The sequence below is a fragment of the Ipomoea nil genome, unplaced genomic scaffold (assembly GCF_001879475.1).
Source record: "Ipomoea nil cultivar Tokyo-kokei standard unplaced genomic scaffold, Asagao_1.1 scaffold1043, whole genome shotgun sequence".
Classification (NCBI taxonomy): Eukaryota; Viridiplantae; Streptophyta; class Magnoliopsida; order Solanales; family Convolvulaceae; genus Ipomoea; species Ipomoea nil.
The window spans coordinates 1,387,602-1,414,194 of NW_017617471.1; the positions used below are offsets into that span (position 1 = coordinate 1,387,602).

The 26,593-nt window shown below is 35.6% G+C and overlaps 3 protein-coding genes across 5 annotated transcripts; all 3 read left to right on the forward strand.

Annotated features, from left to right (window-relative positions):
- Positions 1-6,864: 6,864 nt before the first annotated feature.
- LOC109181658 (coatomer subunit beta-1-like) lies at positions 6,865-12,272 on the forward strand. The gene is made up of 5 exons (XM_019331518.1): positions 6,865-7,086; positions 7,544-9,603; positions 9,845-10,354; positions 11,263-11,348; positions 11,647-12,272. Exons 2-5 carry the CDS (start codon positions 7,558-7,560, stop codon positions 11,849-11,851), a joined length of 2,847 nt encoding a protein of 948 aa, XP_019187063.1. The 5' UTR covers positions 6,865-7,086; positions 7,544-7,557; the 3' UTR covers positions 11,852-12,272.
- Positions 12,273-17,355: 5,083 nt separating this feature from the next.
- Positions 17,356-20,260, forward strand: LOC109181661 (nuclear transcription factor Y subunit A-10-like). Of its 3 annotated transcripts, none has more exons than XM_019331521.1 (6): positions 17,356-17,599; positions 17,965-18,265; positions 18,752-18,870; positions 18,967-19,035; positions 19,197-19,337; positions 19,425-20,260. In XM_019331521.1, the coding sequence occupies exons 2-6, from the start codon at positions 18,025-18,027 to the stop codon at positions 19,773-19,775; spliced, it is 921 nt and encodes a 306-aa protein (XP_019187066.1). In that variant the 5' UTR covers positions 17,356-17,599; positions 17,965-18,024; the 3' UTR covers positions 19,776-20,260. The 3 variants fall into 3 exon arrangements, with proteins under 3 accessions (XP_019187066.1, XP_019187068.1, XP_019187067.1); XM_019331523.1 differs by having other exon boundaries at positions 18,770-18,870; XM_019331522.1 differs by having other exon boundaries at positions 17,973-18,265.
- Positions 20,261-20,958: 698 nt separating this feature from the next.
- On the forward strand, positions 20,959-22,695 carry LOC109181660 (syntaxin-121-like). The gene is made up of 2 exons (XM_019331520.1): positions 20,959-21,670; positions 22,077-22,695. The coding sequence occupies exons 1-2, from the start codon at positions 21,092-21,094 to the stop codon at positions 22,416-22,418; spliced, it is 921 nt and encodes a 306-aa protein (XP_019187065.1). The 5' UTR covers positions 20,959-21,091; the 3' UTR covers positions 22,419-22,695.
- The last annotated feature ends 3,898 nt before the right edge of the window (positions 22,696-26,593 follow it).

The window sequence follows — 26,593 nt, forward strand, 5'->3', positions numbered from 1 at the left end:
TTATTTTTAAAAAGGACATAAAAAAGTATACTTAAAATAGAATCACATCTTACAATCAGGAACTACATATTATTCCACAACTCCAAAGTTAATAAAGTTTGTATATAAATGAAAAAGTAAAAATTTAAATATAGTCACTTTGAAAATGTCTTATCATTGTATAATGAATAAAATATAATTTATAGTTTCAATTCACATTATTACACCAATATAATTTTTAATTCCGTTATAATTTTACCAACATTGATTCCTATTATATTTAGTAGATGTGTAATAGAGCATAAGAACATCCACAACAAAAGTTTTTTTTTTTTTTTTTTTTTTTTTCAGATTTTGGTAAGAGAGAGAAGCCAAAAGCAAGTAATTTGAAAAATTAGGGTTTGTGTGAACAGTAACTTTAATGTTCATGCGACTGAAAAATACAACTTTGATGTTTTGCATACCCTAGAAAAGTAGGCTCTGATACCATATTGAATTTGGAAGATGGAATGGCCTGACAAGTAAAGAATAATACCACCTGCCAGTTAGGCAGAAGCAATGATGCAGAATCAAGGAATAGAAAATGTATATATGACTTAACTATATTACTATTATCTGTCTGTGTTTTTAACAAAGAAACATAGTACATATATATATATATATAGAAACACTATTCATGCGACTGAAAAATACACATTTTTTATTTCCGGAAACCTCTTTTGTTTTTCAATTATCCTATAAGGAGTATAAACAACAATCATGTGGTGTTCTCATTGTTCATACTTTATCTTCGGGTGTATTTGTCATTACTATGGGCTCTACTACATCCTCTTTGCTGCTCATGATTGGTTTGCTCTGCCGTTCTTGATGAAGATTGTTGTTGGCAAATCCTAGAGTGGTTATGTTGCTTTGAGAGTGTTTATTAATCTTCATCCTTGGTGCCTTCATTCCCAAGGTTGTGTGTGACAAGCTTCGCCCCTGGTGCCTTCATTCCCAAGGGTTGTGTACATCATTGTCCCTCCGAAGCCATCCAGCATTGTTATTCTCTAACTGCTTTTAATTCAGATTTGAAAATAATCATGTTCAATTCAGTAGTCAAATAGCAACACCCTCCTTCCCAAAACCCTGCAAAATAGATTTTTTGTATTTATTGCATATTCTATCCACCTAATGCTTTTGATTGTGATTTGATGGGTTTGGATCAATAGAGGGATTGAGGAGCATTTGATATTTGCTAGGAAATCTCTGAGTAGTAATTTGGAGGAATCAAAGGCACTAGGTTTGTCGCTTCAGAAAGCTGGGCCTAGATTTGCTGAGATTAGTCAGCAGTCGCAGTCTCTAGAGGCGCCAATTATACCAATTAAGGCTTAGAAGAATGCTCTTTCGGCTGTTGCGGGTCATATTAACCGTGCAGTGGTTCCTGCCACTACTGTGCTCAAGGTGTCTGATGATATTCATGGGCTTGATAAGTTTTTATCTAATCCCCAATTGGATCTCGTGGGTTACCTGGGGGTGGTCAAGATGCTTGAAGAGGCTTTGAGGTTTTTGGAAGAGAATTGCGAGATGGGCATTTAGTGGTTGGCTGACATCATGGAGTACCTTGAGACCACCGGGTTGGGGATGACAGGCTTATTTCCAAATACACCCGAAGAATAAAGATATGAATAACGAGAACGCCACATGATTGTTGTTTATACTCCTTAATTATAGGATAACTTAACAAACAAAAGAGGCTCCCGGAAATAAAAATGTGTATTTTTTAGTCGCATGAACAGTGTTTGTATATATATATATATATATATATATATATATATGTACTATGTTTCTTTGTTAGGAACACAGACAGATAATACTCATATATTTTAGTTTTATATACATTTTCTATTCCTTAATTCTTCATCATTGCTTATGTCTAACTGGCGGGTAGTATTATTCTCCACTCGTCAGGTCATTTCATCTTCCAAATTCAACATGGTATCAGAGCCTACTTTCATAAGGTATGCAAAACATCAAAGTTGTATTTTTCAGTCGCATGAACAGTGATGAACAGTAAAGTTATTGTTCACACAAACCCTAATTTTTCAAATTACTTGCTTTTAGTAATTTTTCAAAAGAGGCTTGCTGAGTTAAGCAAGCCGAAAACTTTAGAAGAGATGGGTATCAGAGCCTACTTTCCTAGGGTATGCAAAACATCAAAGTTCTATTTTTCAGTCGCATGAACAGTGATGAATAGTAAAGTTACTGTTCACACAAACCCTAATTTTTCAAATTACTTGCTTTTGGTAATTTTTCAAAGGAGGCTTGCTGGGTCAAGCTCGCCAAAAACTTTAGAAGAGATGGGTATCAGAGCCTACTTTCCTAGGGTATGCAAAACATCAAAGTTGTATTTTTCAGTCGCATGAACAGTAAAGTTACTGTTCACACAAACCCTAATTTTTAAAATTACTTGCATTTGGTAATTTTTCAAAAGAGGCTTGCTGGGTCAAACTCGCCGAAAACTTTAGAAGAGATGGGTATCAGAACTTACTTTCCTAGGGTATGCCAAACATCAAAGTTGTACTTTTCACACACAAAGTAGGCTCAAAGATGGGTATCAAAATTTTATTTCAATTAAGCCTACTTTGATGTTTTGCACACCCTAGGAAAGTAGGCTCTGATATCATGTTGAATTTGGAAGGTGGAATGGCCTGACGGGTGGAGAATAATACTACCCGCCAGTTAGGCATAAGCAATAATGAAAAATTAAGGAATAGAAAATGTATATAAGACTGAAATATATTAGTATTATCTGTCTGTGTTTCTAACAAAGAAACATAGTACATATATATATATATATATATATATATATATATATATATATATATATATATATATATATATATATATATATATATATATATATATATATATACACACAAATACTATTCATGCGACTAAAAAATACACCTTTTTATTTTCGGGAGCCTCTTTTGTTTTTTAAGTTATCCTATAATTAAGGAGTATAAACAACAATCATGTGGCGTTCTCGTTATTCATATTCTTCGGGTGTATTTGGAAATAAGCCTGTCATCCCCAACCCAGTGGTCTCAAGGTACTCCATGATGTCAGCCAACCACTGAATGCCCATCTCGCAATTCTCTTCCAAAAACCTCAAAGCCTCTTCAAGCATCTTGACCACCCCCAGGTAGCCCACGAGATCCAATTGGGGATTAGATAAAAACTTATCAAGCCCATGAATATCATCAGACACCTTGAGCACAGTAGTGGCAGGAACCACTGCACGGTTAATATGACCCGCAACAGCCGAAAGAGCATCCTTCTGAGCCTTAATTGGTATAATTGGCGCCTCCAGAGACTGCGACTGCTGACTAATCTCAGCAAATCTAGGCCCAGCTTTCTGAAGCGACAAACCTAGTGCCTTTGATTTCTCCAAATTACTACTCAGAGATTTCCTAGCAGATATCAAATGCTCCTCAATCCCTTGCTCCATCCCTCTATTGATCCAAACCCATCAAATCACAATCAAAAGCATTAAGTGGATAGAATATGCAATAAATACAAAAAATCTATTTTGCAGGGTTTTGGGAAGGAGGGTGTTGCTATTTGACTACTGAATTGAACATGATTATTTTCAAATCTGAATTAAAAGCAGTTAGAGAATAACAGTGCTGGATGGCTTCGGAGGGACAATGATGTACACAACCCTTAGGAATGAAGGCACCAGGGGCGAAACTTGTCACAAACAACCTTGAGAATGAAAGCACCAAGGATGAAGTGAAAGCACCAAGGATGAAGATTAATAAACACCCTCACAGCAACATAACCACTCTAGGATTTGCCAACAACAATCTTCATCAAGAACGGTAGGGCACACAAACACACACACACACATTAAAATATTTTGGACAAACATACCCCTACCGTTATAACTTCCGTTATCTTTTCCACTATTGTTACCATGCACATGCATCCACCATATATTTTCTTATCTTCTTCATTAATAATAATATATACACATTAAATATTTGAGTTATATGTTAATTATTACATAAATATAAATATCAAATTTATAAAAATGATTTACATTATTATTATTATTATTATTATTATTATTATTTAGAATAATTTAAATATCTAAAATTTAAATAAATTTAAAATTTTAATATAATGTATTAATATTGGGCACCTATTTTTTTGCGCATCGTACATAAAGAATACTAATATATATATATATATATATATATATATATATATATATATATATATATAAACACATAATTGTAAGTAATTATCTATAACTGACACCTATTTATAAACATGTACAATCCTATAGATAAACCTAACTCTTTATTTTCAACAATCAAGAAAACGATAACTGAATTACATCATTTAAACAGGTATGGTATTAAATGCTGAAAGAAGCTAACATAAGAGCATTGAAGAACCCAACAAGCCTCTCAAAATACCAAAAATCTATGAATTTGAGAATAGTAACATGAATAATTAGCAAACCCGTATGAGGAAAGGTATAAAATCAGCGTTATTATATTGAAATCAGGTTAGGGAAAATCAAGTGTTTAATTCCTAATTAAGATTGTGCTAATCGTTGTTTTTTTTTTTTTTTTGCCAGGTAAACAATGCCACTTAAGCGTAATCGGGCCACGTTGTCGTAAACGGATGGATAGCCTGCGAAAAAGTTTAATCGAACAAATTTGGAAAGTAAGTGTGCCTGATTACCATATATTTTAGATGGCGGGGGATTTGAACACTTCAAAGTAGTAGATGGTCTCCTATTTGACACTTTTGCCTACTAGATATTATAACATTATGCATCCCTTTATTATTATTATTATTATTATTATTATTATTATTATTATTATTATTATTATTATTATTATTACTTAAAACTAATGACTCTATTAGTATCTATTCATCTATACTTTCTCAACCTGTTGAAGCACAAAGAGTCAACACCGCATCCACTGAGGCTCGAGCTCATAATCTCCCATATGGGAGAGTCACTACATGCACCCCTTTATTAATTGTGCAATAATTATTTTTAAAATATCATATATAGTAAAAACAAAATTAAATGAGTCATTATTAATTAGAAGACAAATAGCATTCTACACGCATGCTTCTAATATGGAGTAGTTGTAGTTGTCTGCAGATATAGAATTAGCTATACTATACATCATAAGTGTTGTATTTAAAATTGTTTTAATTTTATGTCGCCACTATATCTTTAAGGAAAATTAGTACATAATACTCTTTGTTGATTACCTTAAAAATAATGTTACGTGATAATGTGGTATTATTATCTTATCATACTAAAATAACTCAAGCCTAATAGAAGTGATCGAGTGGATAGAACATGATTTTCGTACCTAAAAGTCTCAAATCTAATTATGTCAATATACTCTCAGGCGAACCTGATGTGTATAAAATTACCGTAGTTTAGTACAGTAAAATGACAAGTTGACCGATCGTAGAATATGACCGGGAACCTCTTAATTACAATGTATAGGTAAGTGAAAAGTTCATTCTTAGGTAATAAATGAGGTATATATAGAGGGCCTGGCCCACCGGCATGGCGGGCACGTGGCGCTCATGCATCGGGTGCCGCAGGGGCCGGCACGCAGCCGCGCACGTGGCAAACGATCTCTGACCACACCAAAGCCCTTACCTTAGCCAGACCGTCCCGCGGGTCTACCCGGACCTTGCCGAAACCCAGGGACTAAGTGCCGCCTGGAGCCTTCGGGACCACGTGACCGGGATAACCGCGGGGGCAGAAGCACGGTCGGGCAGATGACACGTCCAGCATTCTCCATCCCACGCTGCCCGATCGTGGGTTACCGTACGTGCAGAGTATAATCGCCATCAGTACCCATTGCATCTATGTACTATTACACAATAGCATGGGAAAATAACAAGAAAAAATGTTATAGAAAATATAAAAATTACCAGAAAAAGTATATTATTTTGTATAATATACTTTCAATACTCAAATAATGTACTTTTAATATATTAAAATGTATTTTTTATAATCTACATAAAAATTTGCCGAATAAAATATCTTATTGTGTTCGTCTAAACATGCTTAAATTTTGTTTGTTGTATGCCGAGATTGGCAATTTATATCCTACACCACGGTGCGCGTTGCATTGTGCGCCCAAATGCAAAACGACGTCGTTTCAATATTTTTTTTTTTTTTTTTGAAATTTCCCGCCCCAGTGTTTGGGAGCTAATTTTTCTTTAAAAAAAACCCATGTTCAAAAATGTACATAATGTTATACATGAATGCACATAATTGTATACATGAATGTACGTAATTGTATAACAAAATATACATACTGTTTTTAAAAGATAATACACATAATCTAACATAATACATAATAAACATAAACTTTTAACCTAATACACATAAACTCTTAACATAATACACAAAAATTTCTTGATTCGGATGTACATAATTGTATAAAAAATATACATAATTGTATGAACAAATATACATAATTTTATGAACAAATATACATAATCACAACAACTTCCTACCGCGCCTCCCAAAACGACGTCATTTTGGGAGGCGCGCGGCGGACAGTGCTACGCGCGCTGTGGTGTAGGGTATAACGATGGGCCGAGATTGGTATATGTTTGATTTACGGGAAAGCCCGCAAATATATTTATATACATGGGCTAGGAATTCAGTTATGGGTTGGACTTCAGTGAGTTTATACTTATTTGGGCCTGCCTTCAAAGCCCATTTAATACTTGACCCGCTTCTAATCCACTCATCCAAAACGGGTTTTATTAGAAGCCCGCAAATTTTGTTTTATTTTTATTTTTATTTTTTATTTTTTATTTTTTATTTTTTTTCACGTTTTCGATCTATCGTTTCTTTCATAGTCGTTACGAAAGAACGAACACTCCGGGTCTGTCCGTCTCTACATCTGACATCTCGCAGATCTGAGAAAAGCTTCTATTCCGACGGCCATTTAATACCTCTAACTCTGAGGATCTCCGGCATCCGATCAAAGCTTCTCTCAACTCGCCCATTTACCTCACCCTACCATCGCCGGCCATAAAAACATTCCGGCAGTCTATCCTGTAAGTTTTCTATTTTGCTGTTCTGCGATCTTCTATACAACATTGCTGATTCAAACTTGATCTGCTCTATACTTCCAGTTTCGCTCTCTGTTCTTATATGCTTTAATTTCCGGCTTGCAATTGAGTATTGACCAGTGTGACTAATTTGTGTCTATTGCCGGTGTTGCGGTCAAACAAGCATTTCTGAATATTGAAGATTGTTTTTATTGTTCATTTTCGTTTTTGGATCTAAATACTGTAGCTGTATTGTTCAGAAGTGAGCTAGTTGCAATGATCGCTTTGAAAAAAATCGAAAACATACAGCCGCATCAGTGCATTGTCTTTTGTATGTTGCTGTTCGGCATTACTTTTGATTTCAAGCTTGCGTTTGAATTGATCTGGGTTATAGCAGTTAAAATTCTGACTGTTTGGTTAGTAACTCCACTTATTTATTTTTGCATATCTATCTATCTATCAGGTTATTAATGTGAAATGGAGAAGTCGTGCTCTTTGCTAATACATTTTGACAAGAGCACACCAGCTCTTGCCAATGAGATCAAGGAATCCCTAGAAGGCAATGATGTTCCAGAAAAGATTGAAGCCATGAAAAAAGCCATCATGCTTTTGTTAAATGGCGAAACCATACCCCATCTATTTATAACAATTATTAGATATGTATTGCCTTCTGAGGATCATACTATTCAGAAATTGCTGTTGCTGTATTTGGAGATCATTGATAAGACAGACTCCAAGGGGCGTGTGCTGCCTGAGATGATTCTGATCTGCCAAAACTTAAGGAACAACTTGCAGCACCCAAACGAATACATTCGTGGAGTTACTTTGAGGTTCCTTTGCCGGCTGAATGAGGTTGATATCATTGAGCCTCTGATTCCTTCCATCATGAGCAACCTAGAACACCGACATCCATATGTACGGAGGAATGCAATTCTTGCTGTGATGTCTGTTTACCAGCTTCCACAAGGAGAACAGCTTTTGGCAGATGCACCTGAGAAAATTGAGAATGTTCTCTCTTCTGAACAGGATCCATCGGCTAAGAGGAATGCGTTTTTGATGCTTTTCAATTGTGCTCAGGAACGCGCAGTTAATTATTTATTTACCCATGTGGATAGAATTCTAGACTGGGATGAGTTACTTCAATTGGTTGTCTTGGATTTGATTCGAAAAGTTTGCAGGACTAACAAAGCAGAGAAAGGGCGGTACATAAAGATTATCATATCTTTGCTGAATGCCCGTTCTGCTGCTGTTATCTATGAATGTGCTACAACTCTTGTTTCTTTGTCTTCAGCTCCTACAGCTATACGAGCTGCAGCCAGTACTTACTGCCAACTTCTTCTCTCCCAGAGTGACAACAATATTAAGCTTATTGTGCTTGATCGTCTTAATGAACTGAAATCTTCCCACAGAGATATTATGGTTGATATGATAATGGATGTTCTTAGAGCACTCTCCAGCCCAAACCTTGATATTCGGAGGAAAACAATTGATATTGTTCTTGAGCTTATCACTCCCCGTAATATAAATGAGGTTGTCCTTACCCTTAAAAAAGAAGTCATGAAGACTCAAAGCGGGGAGCTTGAGAAGAATGGGGAATACCGCCAAATGCTCATCCAAGCCATTCACTCTTGTGCAATAAAATTTCCAGAAGTGGCAAGCACAGTGGTACATCTACTGATGGATTTCCTGGGGGACAGCAATGTTGCTTCTGCTATTGATGTGGCCGTCTTTGTGAGAGAGATAATTGAAACTAACCCAAAATTACGGGTTTCCATTGTGACTAGGTTACTTGACACTTTCTATCAGATCCGAGCTGCACGTGTCTGTTCCTGTGCACTTTGGATCATTGGGGAGTATTGCCTTTCTCTTTCTGAAGTTGAGAGTGGGATTGCAACCATAAAGCAGTGCCTTGGTGACCTCCCATTTTACTCTGCTTCTGAAGAAGGCGAAAGTGCTGATTCATCAAAGAAGCCTCAACAAGTGAACTCCATTACTGTTTCTTCTAGAAGACCAGCTATACTTGCTGATGGGACCTATGCTACTCAAAGTGCAGCCTCTGAAACTGCTTTCTCTCCTCCAATAGTTGCCCAAGGATCTTTGGCTAATGGCAACTTGAGAACTCTTCTTTTGACTGGTGATTTTTTCCTAGGGGCAGTTATTGCATGCACACTGACAAAGCTGATTTTGAGACTGGAAGAGGTTCAACCATCAAAAGTTGAAGTGAACATAGCCATGACTAATGCATTACTGATCATGGTCTCAATTATTCAGCTAGGGCAGTCCTCAGTTCTTCCCCACCCAATTGATAATGATTCTCATGACAGGATTGTGCTTTGCATAAGATTGCTATGTAACACAGGGGATGAGGTCAGGAAGATCTGGTTGTCATCTTGCAGAGAGAGCTTTGTTAAAATGCTTTCAGACAAACAACTATGTGAGATTGAGGAGATTAAAGCAAAGGCTCAAATCTGTCACTCTCAACCAGATGACCTCATTGATTTCTATCATTTGAAAAGCAGGAGGGTAAGAATTATGTGTCTGAGTACATCCTCTAGATTTTTACTAATCACTTTTCGTCCTTTTCTGATCTGAAAGTACTAGGTATTGCTATCTTAGATATATTCTTTATTGGACTAATGCAAATATGGTGTTCATTGATTACTTTCTACATACCTGACCACTTTATATATTTATGCTTCTTCGTCGTTGTTAATCTGATTTTTTTTTTTTTTGGTATGCCCTGACAATGTTACTTATTTGCTAGGGCATGAGCCAATTGGAATTAGAAGATGAAATCCAAGATGATTTGAAACGTGCTACTGGAGAATTTGTCAAGGATGATAATGATGCCAATAAACTAAATCGTATTCTTCAACTTACTGGATTTAGTGACCCAGTTTATGCTGAGGCCTATGTGACAGTTCACCATTATGATATTGTCCTGGATGTTACAATAATCAACAGAACCAAGGAGACCCTTCAGAATTTATGCTTGGAATTAGCAACAATGGGTGATCTGAAACTTGTTGAACGACCTCAGAATTATACCCTGGCTCCTGAGTCAAGCAAGCAGATAAAAGCAAATATTAAGGTCTCCTCAACAGAGACTGGAGTCATTTTTGGCAATATTGTGTATGAGACCTCAAAGGTGCATGAACGGACTGTTGTCGTGCTAAATGACATTCATATTGATATCATGGATTACATCTCCCCAGCTGTGTGCAGTGATACTGTGTTTAGAACTATGTGGGCAGAATTTGAGTGGGAAAACAAGGTACTCCCTTCATCCCAAAAAGGTTATCTGGTTTTGCTTCTCCATGGATCAACACTGTCTAATTTTGACTAGTATTTTAAAGCATATTTCTTTAAAGTTTTGAGCTTTGATTCTTGAAACAAGTACTACATAAGGTGTAGTTTCTTAATTATCTATAAGTTTTTATTTTCAAAATTTATGCTATAAGAATATCAAAACTTAACTCAATTTATTTACATTGACAAAGAATACAATAATTAGGACAATTAAAGTGGGTTGGAGAGAGTGTAATTTTATCTCTGTCGATTTATGATTTACTTCCATTTCATGATATGCGGCTCTTTTGTTGTCTGGTTCTTAACTTTCCCTGCCCTTTTAACATGAACAAAATATTTATGATAAACTCAAAGAGTCGCACATTTTATGTCTTCTTCTAGGTTTCTATAAACTAACCTTAATGCTTGACCTCAATACCCTAGATCTTGTGACATATGACCAATTATTATGTAAGAATTTGATAATTACAATCTTGATTTGACATTAGGAATTTTTTAATGAACTCTAGAGAGTGTTTTGCAGTGATGAAGTTCTCTTTTATATAATTTCTTATGCTTGCTTTTAATGCTAAAACTAGGCATTGTGCTTGAGCTTAACACTTCACGTCTTGTGACATTTGATTTATTATTATGCATAGAAGAATTTGTCACATTAAAGAAGGTGACAATAGTGTGAATTTGAATTCTTAGTATAGTGCCTATAAATCATTCTGAACAACTCTAGATGATGTCACATTAACATATACCATCAAATTTGTTTTAAATTTAACTGCATGTTGGAAGTTATCTTGCTTTTATTTCCTTCTCTTTTGTTTCTATAGATGTCACAGTTGAATTGTTCTTTTGCAGTGATTCTAACATTATGCTTTTCAGGTCGCTGTAAATACTGTTATTCAAAATGAGAAAGAGTTTCTGGACCATATTATCAAATCAACCAATATGAAATGCTTGACTGCTCCGTAAGTTATTTCTTTTTGCTTGTCATAAATTTTTTTTTTAAAAAAATAAAAATTCTGTGAATGCATTGTGTAAAGCCTTCCTGCTATTTTAAAGTTCACAGATATCATTTTCCAGTGATTATACTCATTAGGGTGGATCCCTCACAGAGGAAGTTGTGTTTGGATCTATTTTCATTTTTTATTTCTTCATTTGATTTTAATAAATTTTTTGATGAGTAAACACCAAAAAACAGTGCAACCCAGGCACAAAGAGCATTAAAGTTACCAACATATATATTCTTTTAATTGTTGACTATAGGTCTGCTCTAGAAGGTGAATGTGGGTTTCTTGCTGCAAACTTGTACGCAAAGAGTGTCTTTGGAGAGGATGCTTTGGTCAATGTGAGCATTGAGAAACAAGCAGATGGGAAGCTTAGCGGCTATATAAGGATTAGGAGCAAAACTCAAGGAATTGCTCTCAGCTTGGGGGACAAGATCACTCTCAAGCAGAAAGGAGGCAGTTGATCTAGTCTTGCGATATTTGGGTCAGTCAGTGAACTATACATGTATATCATTTTTTGGGTACATCTGAATCTGATAGGGGACGATGTCAACGGTGATGGGCTTCAAATTCAAGTTTACCCCTGGAAAAGGGTATAACTTTACACTAAACTACACCCTGAATCCCGTATATGCATATTCGTTCTATAGACCTTTGATCTTTGGTGATATATTGGCTGTCCTATATATGTCTCCCATTTTCACAGAACTCCAGTTACTTTATGGAACTAAACCCCTCATTATTAGCTTAATCCTTGTCTGCTATTTGCTGTATATGAATTCGAGGCTTCAGATTCTTTATTTTGGTGTTGAGAAAACTTCTACAATATGTATTATTGACCATGTTTCTATGTTGTCATTTATAATGAACTCAGGAGTTTCGGATCAAACTTCTTCTATATGTAAACAATACTGGCCTTTTTTTGGGTGCGAGGGAAATTTACTGTCACTATTTGAATATGTGAACTAGATAAGCTCCTTTGTTATGTAATAGTTCGTAAATCATACAACAAAAGTAAATTGCACTAGGAAGATCTTGTGTGATGATCGAACTTATTACTTTTAAGTATGAAAATTATGTTTCACCCACTGAATTTATGTTATAGTTTGAAAATACATTACATACCCATATTTTGTCATCGTAATTTCTACTAAATGTTACATTATATAAAGGGAACGTAAAATCTTAGATGATGGGGTTTATACTCATTTGAGTGTGACATATATCAACCAATGTATTATTAGCTTTAAAGCATATACTTGTAATATATTAGTACAGATATTTAACCTATCCAGACCAGACCAATGGTGGATGTTTGCTAAGCCAAAAAGCTTTTTTGCAGAAAAGTTAGGCTAAATCTGATGCAGATAAGCAAATGAAAGCACAAAAGACACAGAAATACGTACAACAAACCTTTTTGTATGCGCACTCTGGCACGTATTTGCTTACGGGATTCCACTTGTTGCCACTTCATGCGTTCCAACTATCCTTCCCCCCTGCTACGTAACGACACGTGGCACACGTCATCGCCCACCACCATTCAATGTAGGCTGCCACTTTATTTTGTTTGTATTTAATTTAATAATTTTATTTTTTAAAAGATATTGTGTTCAAGTTGGAGTGGGAAATGTTCAAAAGGAGCATAGGAAAAGGTGTGATTTGCATAAAGAGTGGATTGCTTTGAGCTGATGGACCACATAATCTAAGTTTGGTTAATCCAGTGCAATTTTTTGTTGTGTAATATACTAATATTACACTTATACTCTTCTTTTTATTTTATTTTTATTTTTGTTAATTTGCATATTCTGATTAATTCATAATATTACTATATTAGTCCTCACAGGTAGCTCGGTTGGTTTTTGGATTAAAGATTGTAGTCACAGAGTGCAAATTTTACTATTTTGTGGATAGTTTCTAAGATGTCGTTTTACCGTTATTTAACTTATTCACAATCATTGAGGGTGAGAGATTTCGCTTTTTGCACTCAAGAATAATATTATATAATAATCCACTAAACATTGCATTATTGATACAGAACTTGAAATTGCTAATCCACACATCATCAAAGAAAGTGAGAAGAAAAGGCAAGCAGCTTGTCAATTTCATGAGCAAGGACTTTGGAGCCACTTGCAAGAAAATTTAGAAAATGACCAAAATTTCACCCAAACTTACCCAACCCGTTTACTTTTCCATTCGCTACTTTCCATACATGTTTTCTATTTTCATTTTAGAAAACATATATATTTATCAATACTCATTGATAGAAGTAATAAGTACATGATCTATATGCTATGTATGCAAGAAAAAGAATACAATAGATATAAACAAAGTAGTATAAGAAAAAAAGTATTGTAGTGGTCAGTGGTCAAAGATCGATGATGGTCGATAAGTATTTTAAGTTAAGAAATCATATCATTGTACTAGCTGAAAGATGTCTCTATTTATAGAGTTATAGTGTCGAAGTAATAAACACATGCTATGCTGGGTTCTCTGATGTCAGGTTTAATGTGACGGTGCTACACTAATTGTTTGGGTTGGTCACGACACTTTGCTTATTGATCATGGAGGTCATCTCCATAGCAATGTTGATAGTCAACGGCATCCAACAATAGCCAACAGCATCCAACAATAGCCAACGGCGAAGTGCATACCGGTAATCAATAATTTAGACTTATTTGACTAGTGTAATAAGTTGAAGTATTTAATTGCAACTTTCAAAAGTTCAGAGACCTAATTGTCTTATCGTGTAAAGTTAGAGGACATATTTGATCATATTTTGTTAAAATATAATATATTTCTATAGACCCATACGAAATATTACATGTCTCACCTAGCACAATCTTATATAAGATTTATTCATATAATTTTTACTTTCTTGTATAGTATAATATGTGTAATAAATTTGAATATATTCAATTTGATAATGTGACATTATTTGATTGAATGCCTCAATACATGCTAAGTTTACAAAACTATTTAAAAAACATATTAAGTAATCTTTTAATTGATGAATCTTCCATCAATTAGTACCAGAATCATAGTCCATATTATCTGTAATTTATCTTATAATGTGAACCATGATTCGCAATATAATTTTCCATCTTCTATCACTATCACTAAAAAAAAATGTAACTATTTCACTTACGTTTCCTTGGATTGGGCCAAAAAATGGAACCATAAACCTTAGTAAAAATGATTCTATATATAGCATATGTTTCTTGAAAATCCTTAAATCCGACAGTGACAACGATTATTACGAACTAAAATTACTTAAACAAGGAGCCAACCCTAAATATAATGACGACGACGACAAGGACTTAATGACTTATTCCTTCTTCAAACATAATGATCGATGTGGGCACAATAATAAATTACAAATAGAAAATCCAAGATGCCGATGATGATGATGTATATAATGCTTCACCTTGGAAGAAATGTCTGGAATTATTGCCAAAAAAAAAAAAAAAAAAACTTAAACTTTAGTATATATTCTAGATTTGGATTGGAGTGTTTGGATGAGAGCATTGGTGGGCTGGTACGCAGTATACAAATGTTGGCTTAACCTTTAATTTGTTCGCAAAAGATGAAAAATTTTAACTTTAAACATCCTCATCTATAGATTTTGTGTAGGTTTTTGAGAAAAGCAAATTTACGTATAAGAAAAAAAAAATTATATTTGATTTTTAGCAAACTTGTGAGACCCACCAACTTTCCTGATTTTCGCGCTCTGATAGCATGAAACGCAACCTAGCACCCAGCCAGGCGCAACCAAGCGCGTTAATGACATTTTTCAAGTATTTTTAGTTTCTTTTTTTCCTTTTCTCAGAAAATCCATGGACCGACCCCATCATCTCCACCCCGAACTACGAGATCACCCCAAGGACGCCTTCGGCATCCAGGGGTCACGGACCAACCATAGAACCCTGTTCAATAAGTGGAACGCATTAGTTGTCCGCTTTCAGGTTGGACAGTAAAGGTCGGAGAAGGGCAATCACTTATTCTTAAAACCAGCGTTGTTCTCTTCTTTTGCATTTTTTCTTTTTTAATCACACCTGTAAAATTGGTACGATGAAGATGTACTAGGAAGAGATGAGTAGATTTTGGTACGATGATAGAGTTGGCAGATTCCAAAATGTAAAAAGACAAAAGCATTTCGGTAGTTTCAAACACAATCAACTATGGACGTTGCAATTCCATGAATGCAGGAATATAATCCACGTCCACACGTACGTCTGCTGGAGATATCAAGAGTTGTCACTCTCTCTTTCCATCTCATTAAAAGCATATATGGTGTCCAATGGTGTGTTCAATCACACATGCATGTTCAGTGTTCACACAAATGTAAATTTTATGTGCATTAAATTTCAAGTTCGACTTTTCGTATAAAAGTTATCTATTAATCTTCTTGACTTGAAATGGTTAGTCTCTTTGTGATCATTTGCCTGGTAGGATCACAAAGCGAATTTCACCTAAAGCGTATTGGAAACTTTTCTTTAAATCAAAGATTGCTGAGAGATTAGAGCATCCGCACTAATGACTTTTTGTTGGTTTTTTGTATGGCCCATGGTAAGGTGGATGATAGAGAAGGGGAGAAAAGCAATTTTAATTTCGTGCAAGGTAAGGTTATTTGTGGGCCCCATGAGAGAAAAATGAGAGGAATTGCTGAGATTCGTGTTGGTCTTGTGCGCACAGAGCATACCCCGTGGGCTTTAAGTGGGTTTATCACCAATTTGGACCGACTAAACGTGTATCTGTATTCTCATAAGTGAGGTGATGAATTCTATATATTTATACAGTAATATTGGATGAATGAGAAATCGACTTTCAAAGCATACTTATAAAGTTGAAAATAAAACTTGAGAAAGCTTTAAAAGAGTCTTTTGTCAAATAAATATGAGTTTGAACTAATATTAATATATTTTTACCCTTTAAAATGTGTGAATATGTTACTATAAGATTCTTTCGAGTGCTCAGAATCTTGTTCCAAAAACCTTGTGTGCACCTATAAATCATAAATCAGTTAGCCTTATATCCAGTCATCTAAAACTTTATTAACAAAAAAAAACAATAAATATTAAATCAAACAACTTGTTCATAAAAAATTATATAAGTTGTCGTATCTTAAAGTGACATTTTAACCCTATTGATAGTGATCAACCAATATATAAACTAATTATAGTGAATAATTATGGGACCAACTTAGAAGCCTTTATAGGAATAGTAAATAGTAATCCACAAAGCACCACCTTATTCTCCCCAAAAGTTTTTGACATTCCCAATCTTTCTAATTGCATTCCACTTGTGCTTATCACCAAGTACTAAGGTTTAAAAAAACAAAAAGACATATGCAAGTTGCATAATTAAAGCTTGATTTTTACTCCAAATAGTACTTTGATAGTTTGATTCATCAAAAAGAGTTCCCAGATCTCCATAATTACCCTTTTCACCCACTAATAATAGAAAGGACCAAGATCCCCCATACTTATCCCTTGAACAACATAAATACAACTACTTCAAGGTGTTTTGCTTTTCAAGGGTTTGTACGGAATAAACTCTGATCTTGTGTAATAGCTTGTAAATCACACAGAAGAGATAAACTACAATAAAAAGACGGTATACAGAGAATATTGACAATAATTAAACTCGTGACCTTTAAATACAAAAATCATATTTTATTCACTCGATCACCTCTTTCGAGGAGAGAGTGAGTGAGTGCTCCAGTTTTAGAATAAAGAATTCAGGGAAAAGGAAGTGCAGCTCTAAGATGGATTAATAAACTAATTAATGATCTAAGGACTAAGGCATATTTACTATGAAGTGATGAAGATGGTGAAAAATATAATGGACGGTTTATGAAAACATTAATAACAGAAGAATAAAGAATGTCAACTTTATATAAAGTGTGATATGATATCGCATAACATGAAATTTATAAATTTCTTCAAGATTATATTCATCATGTTATTATCCTAAAGTTGATGAAACAAAAGGGGGATTAGAAAGGGAACAAATAGAACAGTGATTGGAACAAGAAAGCTGTATCTGATTGGCCATTATATTGCCCAGTATTTCCATTCTCTCTCTCTCTCTCTCTCTCTCTCTCTCTCTCCCTATTTCTTGCTTGCACTTATACCCAACATGGCTCCTGGCGAATGGGATTTCACTCTCTGACCGTACAGTTCCTTCTCCCCTCTCTTCTCCTATCTTGCTGGGTATGTATCACTGTCACTGTTGTTAATCTCTCCAGTCTTTCATTTTCAAGAAGATTGCTTCCCTTCACCATCTCCCTTAATTGGTTCAAAAAAATTGTTTTTTTTCTTCTTCTTGTAATGATTTCAGGTTTGTGGTAGAGTAGAATTTAAGGTCTTTGGTTATATTCCGTGTAAAGTTTTGTTCTTTACCAACTACATAGTACCTAGTACATACCCTTTTCTGGTCTCTAAGTAATTGCCAGTTTTTTCCCCATTTCTGGAAGAGTTTAATTTGCTGTTGTTCTGTAACTTGTAATCCATTGGAAATCTGTAGTGCTAGTCAAGAGTTTTGGTTGAGGAATTGCTAAGAAGTGTTATTCTTGTAGTATTGCAGAGTGGTTTGTAGCCATTGATTTGTGGATTGGTAAGTGATTTGAAGGGCGGATATGACTATGCATAGTGTAATTTCCAAAGAGAATGAAGGGATAGTCCAAAACCCCATTGCGAATTCGCCAACGACACTGCCTTGGTGGGGTGGGCTCACAGTGCAATCTGCTTCTTGTGTTGAGACTTTGGGGCATTTGATGGCTTTATCTGGGGATCAAGCCATAGCCAGCAAGCAGGTCGAACGTGTTGTGGAACAGCAGATACCGAAGGGGAACACAGGCCAATTCGCTATTGTCCCTGGTAATTTTCTGTCTTTAATTTGCTTTTCGAGCTTTAGTTGTGAAGATTCCATTGTTGTGAGCTCGATGTGAGTCGAGAAACCTTTAGAAGAATTGTGTTTAAATAAAGCTCGAGCCTTTAGGAGTTTAGGATATGAACTCTATTTGCCTATGTTTCCATCTTTTTCTTCCATTGCAGCTATGTCTGTCTTTGTGGAAACTACAAAAACACAAATATGACTGTTGGTTATATACAATCATTTGATGAACTCATTGACTTCATAAGCTCGTTCTAATTGAAGCATGTGCTCCATCTCAACTAAAAGTCTAAACTGATAGTTGGATTGCACATTAATAGTTATATGCTCAACAGTTCTGAACTGGCCTTCTGCATAGTTTTTCTGTAGAGCGTTTTGAGCACCTCCCGGGGACTTCTTTGAATGCTAAGAACCACTAGTTATCAAAAAGAAAGAAAGAAAATTTATAATTTAAAGTACTAATTACACAGGCGATTGCAAATCATTAGCAAATGTGCAGAAGTTTTCGCAAGTGCAAGGTGCAGCCTCTGCACAGCCAGATAGTGTGGAATACCGAGGTCCCTTTGAGTTTGGATTTGGCCAACCTCTGGTAAGTTTATTCGTAATATTTAAAAAAAAAAAACGTAGTGTAGCCAGCAAGTGTATTTCTCGTCTTACCAATGTTATTTTCGTTTAAACGACATAGATATGTGCCAAGTATCCTTATGGAGAGCAGTGCTATAGGTTATATACAGCTTATGGACCTCAGGTTGCGGTATGTAGTCTTCATTATCTGATACTTTATGCCTATTTAGTTATGTTTTTGTTTTAGATACAAAGGGAATTGATCTCGAGGCCTTTTATAAAAAGTTTTGCTAGTTTCTTGCAAATAGGCCATACTGGTATGATATACTTGGACTGTTAAATGATGTTTAGGGGCGAATCATGCTGCCACTGAATTTGGCGTCGAATGAAGGCCCGATATTCGTGAATCCTAAGCAGTACCATGGGATAATTAGGCGCAGGAAGTCCCGTGCAAAGGCTGAAATGGCGAACGTTGTGCCTAAATCCCGCAAGGTAAGAAGGTTTTGATGGGGATAACCTTATTCTGCAGATGAGACAATTGTATGTGTTCACTTATTTCCTTGTTGCCATGTTTGACAGCCATACTTGCACCTGTCCCGGCACCTCCACGCAATGCGTCGCCCCCGGGGTTGCGGTGGGCGGTTCCTGAACACGGGGAACAACGCCAAGGGCAGCTGCAAGGACTCGAGTGCAGCAGAAGGGCACACTGGATCCCAGGTTTCTGAAGTGCTGCAGAACCCGAGCTCCTCCCCGGGGTCTCAAAACTACGGTTTAGAGGTGACTAGCCTGTTCTCGAGGGACGATCAAGACCTCGATCCCTTCCCGACCACCACCACCCGCCTCCTGATGAATGCTGGACACAGCATTCTCACCGCCCCCGGGAAGTGGATGGTTGCAGCAGCAGACAGCTGCTGCAACCTCAAAATTTGACAATTAAAGATGGAGGATCGGGTTGCTGTCCCGTACTCGGGACACAACCCTGTCCTCGTTGCAACCAAACCCGAAACCTCTGCTCTTATTCCCATTTGGTTGCAACCATTAGGTAACTCATCCTTGGCTATCAATCTTGGAGTTCATCCTTGGCTATCTCTCTATCTGTGTTGGCAAATCATCCTTGGCTTACAAGCATTCTGGCTGCCTCTATCATCCCTGTTACACCCAACAATCTGGGCACTGGTTTGAGGCTCTTCACCCAGAATGCAACCTCTTTTTCATCTTATATATACATACATAATCCTATCTCCAATAATACATATATCATGAAGATCCAGATATTGGGTTCATGATATGATGTTGCAGATTTGCAGAAAAACTTGGTGTGTTGTAAAAGATTGATACAACTTATGTGTGATTTCTGGTATTGTATTTGACATAAATATGGATTTTATGAACCTTTTCCTTTCTGGGTTTGTTTACTTCTTGCGATTTGATTATATTATATATTCCTTTATAGAATTGAGCATATATAGATTTCTTCAATGGAAAGCTACAACTAAATGAACCTTGTCGATATGCAGTAGTGCTGAAACGTCAAAGTGGGAAATTTCTTTGTTTCTTCAAAGTCTAAAGCTATACGCAGCTTAAGGATTAAGCATTATTATATATATAAAGAAATGATAATTATTCCATATTCCCCTAACGCGTTTTCTCATTCCGGCATCAATTTTTGTTTTTGGAAATATCGGGGAAAGGAACACCCTAATCTAGAAAATAGTGGTTAAGTCACTCTTATGTTTGTTAAGATTAAATTTCAAGATTAAGAGATCCTAAATCATAACAAATTTCTCCCATTTAGTCAAAGATTAATATTCACTTATCAATTAATAATAGAGAACTGAGTTGTAATAATTTGGTTCAGAATCAAATATTAAAGTTATAACTTAAATTGAACACGTCACTTTATTTTCTTATACTTTTATATTTCTATTTTTAGAAGTCGTGTAACAATTTAACTTACCTTAAATTAACATAAAATCGACTTTTCTCTCACAAAAATATAAAAATTCCTTCCCTATCGCGTGAACAGAAGCAGCTTAGACGGCCTATCTTGACTGGTCTTTGGTGTTTACTAATTCCAGAAGCCACCATGCATTCAAGATTGAACCGCGTCTCCCTTTTCTTTATCACTTTTTATCTTCCATTTCTCTCTAACGAAATTCTATCTTCAAAATCCAATCTTTTCTTCTTAATCTTCTCCGATTCATTTTCTTGAAACCGGTGAGTTCTGCTAGCTGATTTTGATCGAAATGAATGATCTTCTTTCACGATCCTTCTCTCTGCCCCGGGAAAACGGCGGGTCGTCTCCGGCGCCGCCTGAATCCCACACCATCGAGATGAGCGCCGCCGCCAACGGCGGCGGAGCCAACCTGGCCAAGTTTTTCGAGGATGTCGAGGCTGTCAAGGACGACCTTAAGGACATCGAGAAAATCTACGGCAGCCTGAAAACCGCCCACGAACAGAGCAAGACTGTGCACAACGCTAAACAGGTGAAAGAGCTCCGGGCGAGGATGGACAAAGACGTCTCCCTGGCGCTCAAGCAGGCGAAGCTCATCAAACACCGCCTCGAGGAATTGGACCAGTCCAACGCCGCCAACCGGAAAGTCTACGGCTGCGGCCCCGGCAGCTCCTCCGACCGGACCAGAACGTCGGTAGTCAATGGGCTGAGGAACAAGCTTAAGGAGTACATGAACCAGTTCAACGACCTCCGCCAGAAGATCGAATCCGAGTACCGGGAAACCGTCCAGCGGAGATACTACACCGTCACCGGCGAAAACCCCGACGAGGAGGTCCTGGACAAGCTTATTTCCACCGGCCAAAGCGAGACGGTATGAACCATTTATCCTAACTTACCTATATTGCCCAAATATTTGTTTTATATTTGTCTACAAATAGGTAAAATTCTATTTATAAGATGCAATAATTTAAAGATCTATTAGGTGAAAAGACACGTATTTAATTGCTTAACATCTGTAAGGAGTCCAATACATTAGATGTAACTTCCAGTCTCCTAGACAAACAGATAAAGTGACTATTAAGACTCGATCTTGTGTTCTTATACACAATCGAACACCCAAAAACTGATGTAGCTATCCATGTGAACATATTTCTGCACCCACAACGAAAAACCCACCATATTAAGTGTAACTCTTGGGGTTATCAGAGCTCGATCTTACATCTTTGTTCACAATCTATCACTAATCCTAATAATAACAAAAATGTTATTGCATGCAGTTCATGCAGAAGGCGATACAGGAGCAGGGGAGAGGGGAGGTGATGAACACGGTGATGGAGATTCAGGAGCGGCACGAGGCGGTGAAGGAGGTGGAGAGGAACCTGAAGGAGCTGCACCAGGTGTTCTTGGACATGGCGGTGCTGGTGGAGACGCAGGGGGAGCAGCTGGACGACATTGAGAGCCAGGTCAACAGAGCTAACAGCATCGTCCGCCACGGCGCCGATCAGCTTCTCACCGCCAGGAAGCACCAGAAGAACACCCGCAAGTGGACTTGCTTCGCCATCATACTCTTGCTCATCATCATCTTGATCGTCGTTCTCTCAATCCGCCCATGGAAATGAGATTATTATCATTCAAACTCAAACTTCATTATTCTTTACTCTTACTTTTCTTCGTCAGGCCGGGTTGTTTTCTTCTTCGCACGGCGGCGGCGGCGGCGGCGGCTAGTATTCTTTTGTTGTGATTATATATATTTTTTAGTTATTGGAGTGTCTTACATGTGTTGGTTGGTTGAATATATTAATTAGGCACCATATGTCAATTTACAGGGGTTTCTTTTGTATTGAATACACAATAAATAGAAGGATATACATTTCATTATTTATTGTTTTTGCACAACCGGCATTGACAATTTAATATTTTGGGGTAGATTGTCTATCAATTGGACCACATTTGTACTTGGGGTATGTTTGTAGCCCTCTCAATCAAGTTGAATAGAATCATCCATTTAAGTGATGGGTCAATTATATTTGTTAGGAAAAACATATTAGAATGGGAATGGGTCCACGTAGAATGTGAGTTAATCTTGCAAAAACTTGGTAGAGGAGAGCATGGTTGCGGTTGGGATGATGTTGTGTGTAGGGATGACAACGACATGGGATGTAGAGTATACCCCTTATCTCCATTCTCGTGATCTTATCATGGGAAATAGAAATAATTTTCATTTTTCATCAATATGGAGAATTTTTAAGGCTCAAACTCACAACCTCCCATATGGAAATCCAATTCGGGTGCCATCTGAGCACCCGGCAGGTTCAAATATTAGTCTAGTACTTAAGTTTTTAATTATTCATAATTTCACCAATATATATAATTTTTTTTAAAAAATTAATGTATCAAGGACGGTGTGAGATGATGAGACGCAATATCCCCATCCCGTTCCTTTAATTTCTATTCTCATTCTTGTCCCAATTCGAATAGGGAACCGCGATCCGCATAAAGTTTAAGAGAAATTGTCATTCCTAAGTAGTGATCAATAGGGTTATATGTGTGGTATGCATTGTTGAAGAGAGTATGCATGCTAAAACATACTTATAAGAAGTCTGAGGCCTAACATTTGGAAAAATTTTGTGTGGAACATGAATATATGATATATTTTTAATATACTAAAAGTACATTATTGTATATTAAATATACATTATTTGATAGTATACAAAATAATGTACTTTCAATACTCATATAATATATATTTTTTTGAAAATGGAGAGAAAAATATCAAAGATCAATGGTTGATCCTCACAATGTTAGAAACTCCCAACAAGTCAAGCTCATCATTGCGTAAGGCTCTCTGCATTTCTTCATTGTTCCTCGCGACCGAGCCCATCTGCATTTCATATATAAAAAAAATGTAATTTTAATATATTAAAAATGTATTTTTTGTTTATGATCCAAATAGGTTCGTGGACCAATTAATTATTGCCAATATTTGCGATTCCATTTCTTTGAAACCTCACTCGGTGAAATGGTGAATCAGACCTGTATAGTCTTTCATTAATTTTTCTTTCAAGCTTGGGTAATTTATTCTCACTAGCCCAATCTAAGTGCTACAAATAACAAAATAAACAGCAAGACTAAGGGGCAAGAGCTAAGCTTAAACCTTATGGTTAATAAATCCAAACATTAGTCTAGAATCAAAGGGAACGTTATGATGTGAAACCGTACGTGTGCCGCACTATGTAAGGTGTGCAAGATTCCAATTCATAATTTATATACTGTAGATTCATAAAATCTATAATATAGATTTATAATTTCTAAATCATAGATTCATAATTTAAATACAGTAGATTCATAATTTCTATACTGTAAATTCATAATTTCTATACTGTAGATTCATAATTTATGTACTGTAGATTCATAATTTCTAAATTGTATCGTTATCAAATTATAAACATATAGTTCTGTGATTTGTGAATACAAAGTTCAACAATTGGGAATATGAACATCGAAAAATGTGAACATATAGCTCTATCACATGTTCACAAATCTAATATTGTAGATTCATAATTTATATATTGTAGATTCATAATTATTTAAATACAGTAGATTCATAATTTCAAAACTGTGCGATTGCAAAGAGAGAATGGAATGTTTGAATGCAAAAGGAAACTGCCTAACGCCGTTAACGACAATGAAAAAGGATTTTTTTTTTTTAAATTTGGAACGGCATCGTTTTGCAACATTGTGCACCATGCATGGTGCACACGGTTGCACAGCATAATTTGCCAATCAAAGGACTATTTTTTTTTTCTCCTATGTAATAACATGCAAATCACACAAGAGAGGTAAACTGCATTAGAAAGACCTAGTGCGATGAGTTTGATCAAGAATGTGTTAGCAAGAATCAAATTTGTGATTTACTGGTATGAACATCATGCTCCACTCATTTGGTCATCTCTTTTAATTTAATGATCTTTTCATTTAACTAGTAGTTAATACTCTTAGGTAAAATTCAAAGTTCCCTAGAAACATTTGTTTGCATGAGATTTTTTAATCTTATATTTTAATTAAAGGTAGGAACTAATTTATACGAAGTATTTAACGTATTATAAGTTGAAATATTTAAATATTTTGTAATAGGTTAATATTAAGTGCTTATTACTATATATATACTAAAAGTTATAGATAGTAGCAAATATATAACTTTATATTCTTACACTTACATAGTAGTTATTATCACATTGTAAGATACTGATGAGCTTAACTCTTTAGCCTCCGCTCATCAACATAATAATGTAATATAACATTCATTATATAGGGTAAAAAGATAGAGACTCAAAGTCTATAAATAATAATGTAATATAACATTCATTATATAGGGTAAAAAGATAGAGACTCAAAGTCTATAAAGCTAAGTACTCAATTCTAGAAGAGATGTTATGTATATATATGTACCAAGTTTGTTTTCAGGGCGACCGAATGGTATTGGTCCAAGCATATACACGTACTACACTTCTAAAATGATACAATTCTTATCAAGGGTTCTCCTAAATATTTTAACGACATTCTCATCTATGAACAAAACTATTCGTGTAAACTAAAAAAAATAAAAATTGAAATGTATTACAAAGAAGATTATCAGATAGTATATGTATATTCAAGACTTCAAGATTAAATAATTTTTTGCAGTTAGTTCACCGGCCTCTGCACGCCGTCAGCTTTTGGGGCGTGACTTGATGGCGGAGGCGTGAGGATCGGAGGATGACCATGTCGCCGGCGCCGGCTTCGGCTGTGTAGACTTGTCGCCATAAGAAAATAAATTAAATATATTTAATTTAGACATATAGTGACTTCACTACATTATCATTACTTTGATTATTTGGACTGGGGTCACATGTATATTGTCTTTATTATGAATTTTCTAATTGTTCATTTAATGTTAGCTGGTCAAAATTGTACATTTCTTTATTATTTGATATAAAAAAATTGAATTGAAAATAAATTGATGATTATGGATCAACAAATATATGTTCACCAAGGTCTTCTCTCGTGCTATTTGAATGATACTCCATTGTAAGATTTTGTTTGATAGCTCGAATTCAAACTCAAATTTAATAGTACTTAAAAAGAAGCGTCTTTTATTGTCAAATTATATTGAAAATGCGTATTTTTTTGTCTACCCAATTACGACCTACTTTTTTCCGCAATAGGTTTGAAAAAAAAAAAAAAAATAGACATGGTATCTTTTACACATAGTTTAAATCAATATATGCTAATAGATTATAAAAGTGTGGGTAATTTACTAATCAACGACTTAACAAACCAAATGATGTAACATTGCTGATTACTATATACTAACATCTATATCTATAGTTTTTTTATTGTCAAAAAAAAAATCTATATATTTTTTTGGTTTACTTACCAAGTCTTAGATTTTCAACCTTCATAGTACCAAAATTGACGAACTAACCTTGTACTGGTCTAATGTCTTGTTTTACCAGGCAAAATCACAATTACATAAAATAAAAAATTAAAAAAAAAAAAAAAGGTTTTGTAAGCAAGTAGTAATAATGTATGTATCGATCCAACTTGCCAACATGTACGAACAGGTCTTCGGTCATTGGTCCAAGTACTGGTGCGTATGGCACGTTAGCATGTTAGTAGTATGAACGTAGTTATATATGACAGTTTCACTTGTAATTGTTAAAATAACTATAAATGAGATGGACCGCTATATGTATTTAGGTCACCATGAAAATTGATTATTAGAAGGCTGGGCCAATATATTTATAACTGAAAC

Bases quoted from the DNA above. Each gene is read 5' to 3' on its own strand.
- LOC109181658 (XM_019331518.1), top strand. From the start codon at position 7,558: ATGGAGAAGTCGTGCTCTTTGCTAATACATTTTGACAAGAGCACACCA. The intron at 10,355-11,262 runs GTACTCCCTTCA...TATGCTTTTCAG, and splicing joins AATTTGAGTGGGAAAACAAG to GTCGCTGTAAATACTGTTAT. The intron at 11,349-11,646 runs GTAAGTTATTTC...TGTTGACTATAG, and splicing joins ATGAAATGCTTGACTGCTCC to GTCTGCTCTAGAAGGTGAAT.
- LOC109181661 (XM_019331521.1), top strand. From the start codon at position 18,025: ATGACTATGCATAGTGTAATTTCCAAAGAGAATGAAGGGATAGTCCAA. The intron at 18,266-18,751 runs GTAATTTTCTGT...CTAATTACACAG, and splicing joins CCAATTCGCTATTGTCCCTG to GCGATTGCAAATCATTAGCA. The intron at 19,036-19,196 runs GTATGTAGTCTT...AATGATGTTTAG, and splicing joins CTTATGGACCTCAGGTTGCG to GGGCGAATCATGCTGCCACT.
- LOC109181660 (XM_019331520.1), top strand. From the start codon at position 21,092: ATGAATGATCTTCTTTCACGATCCTTCTCTCTGCCCCGGGAAAACGGC. The intron at 21,671-22,076 runs GTATGAACCATT...TATTGCATGCAG, and splicing joins CCACCGGCCAAAGCGAGACG to TTCATGCAGAAGGCGATACA.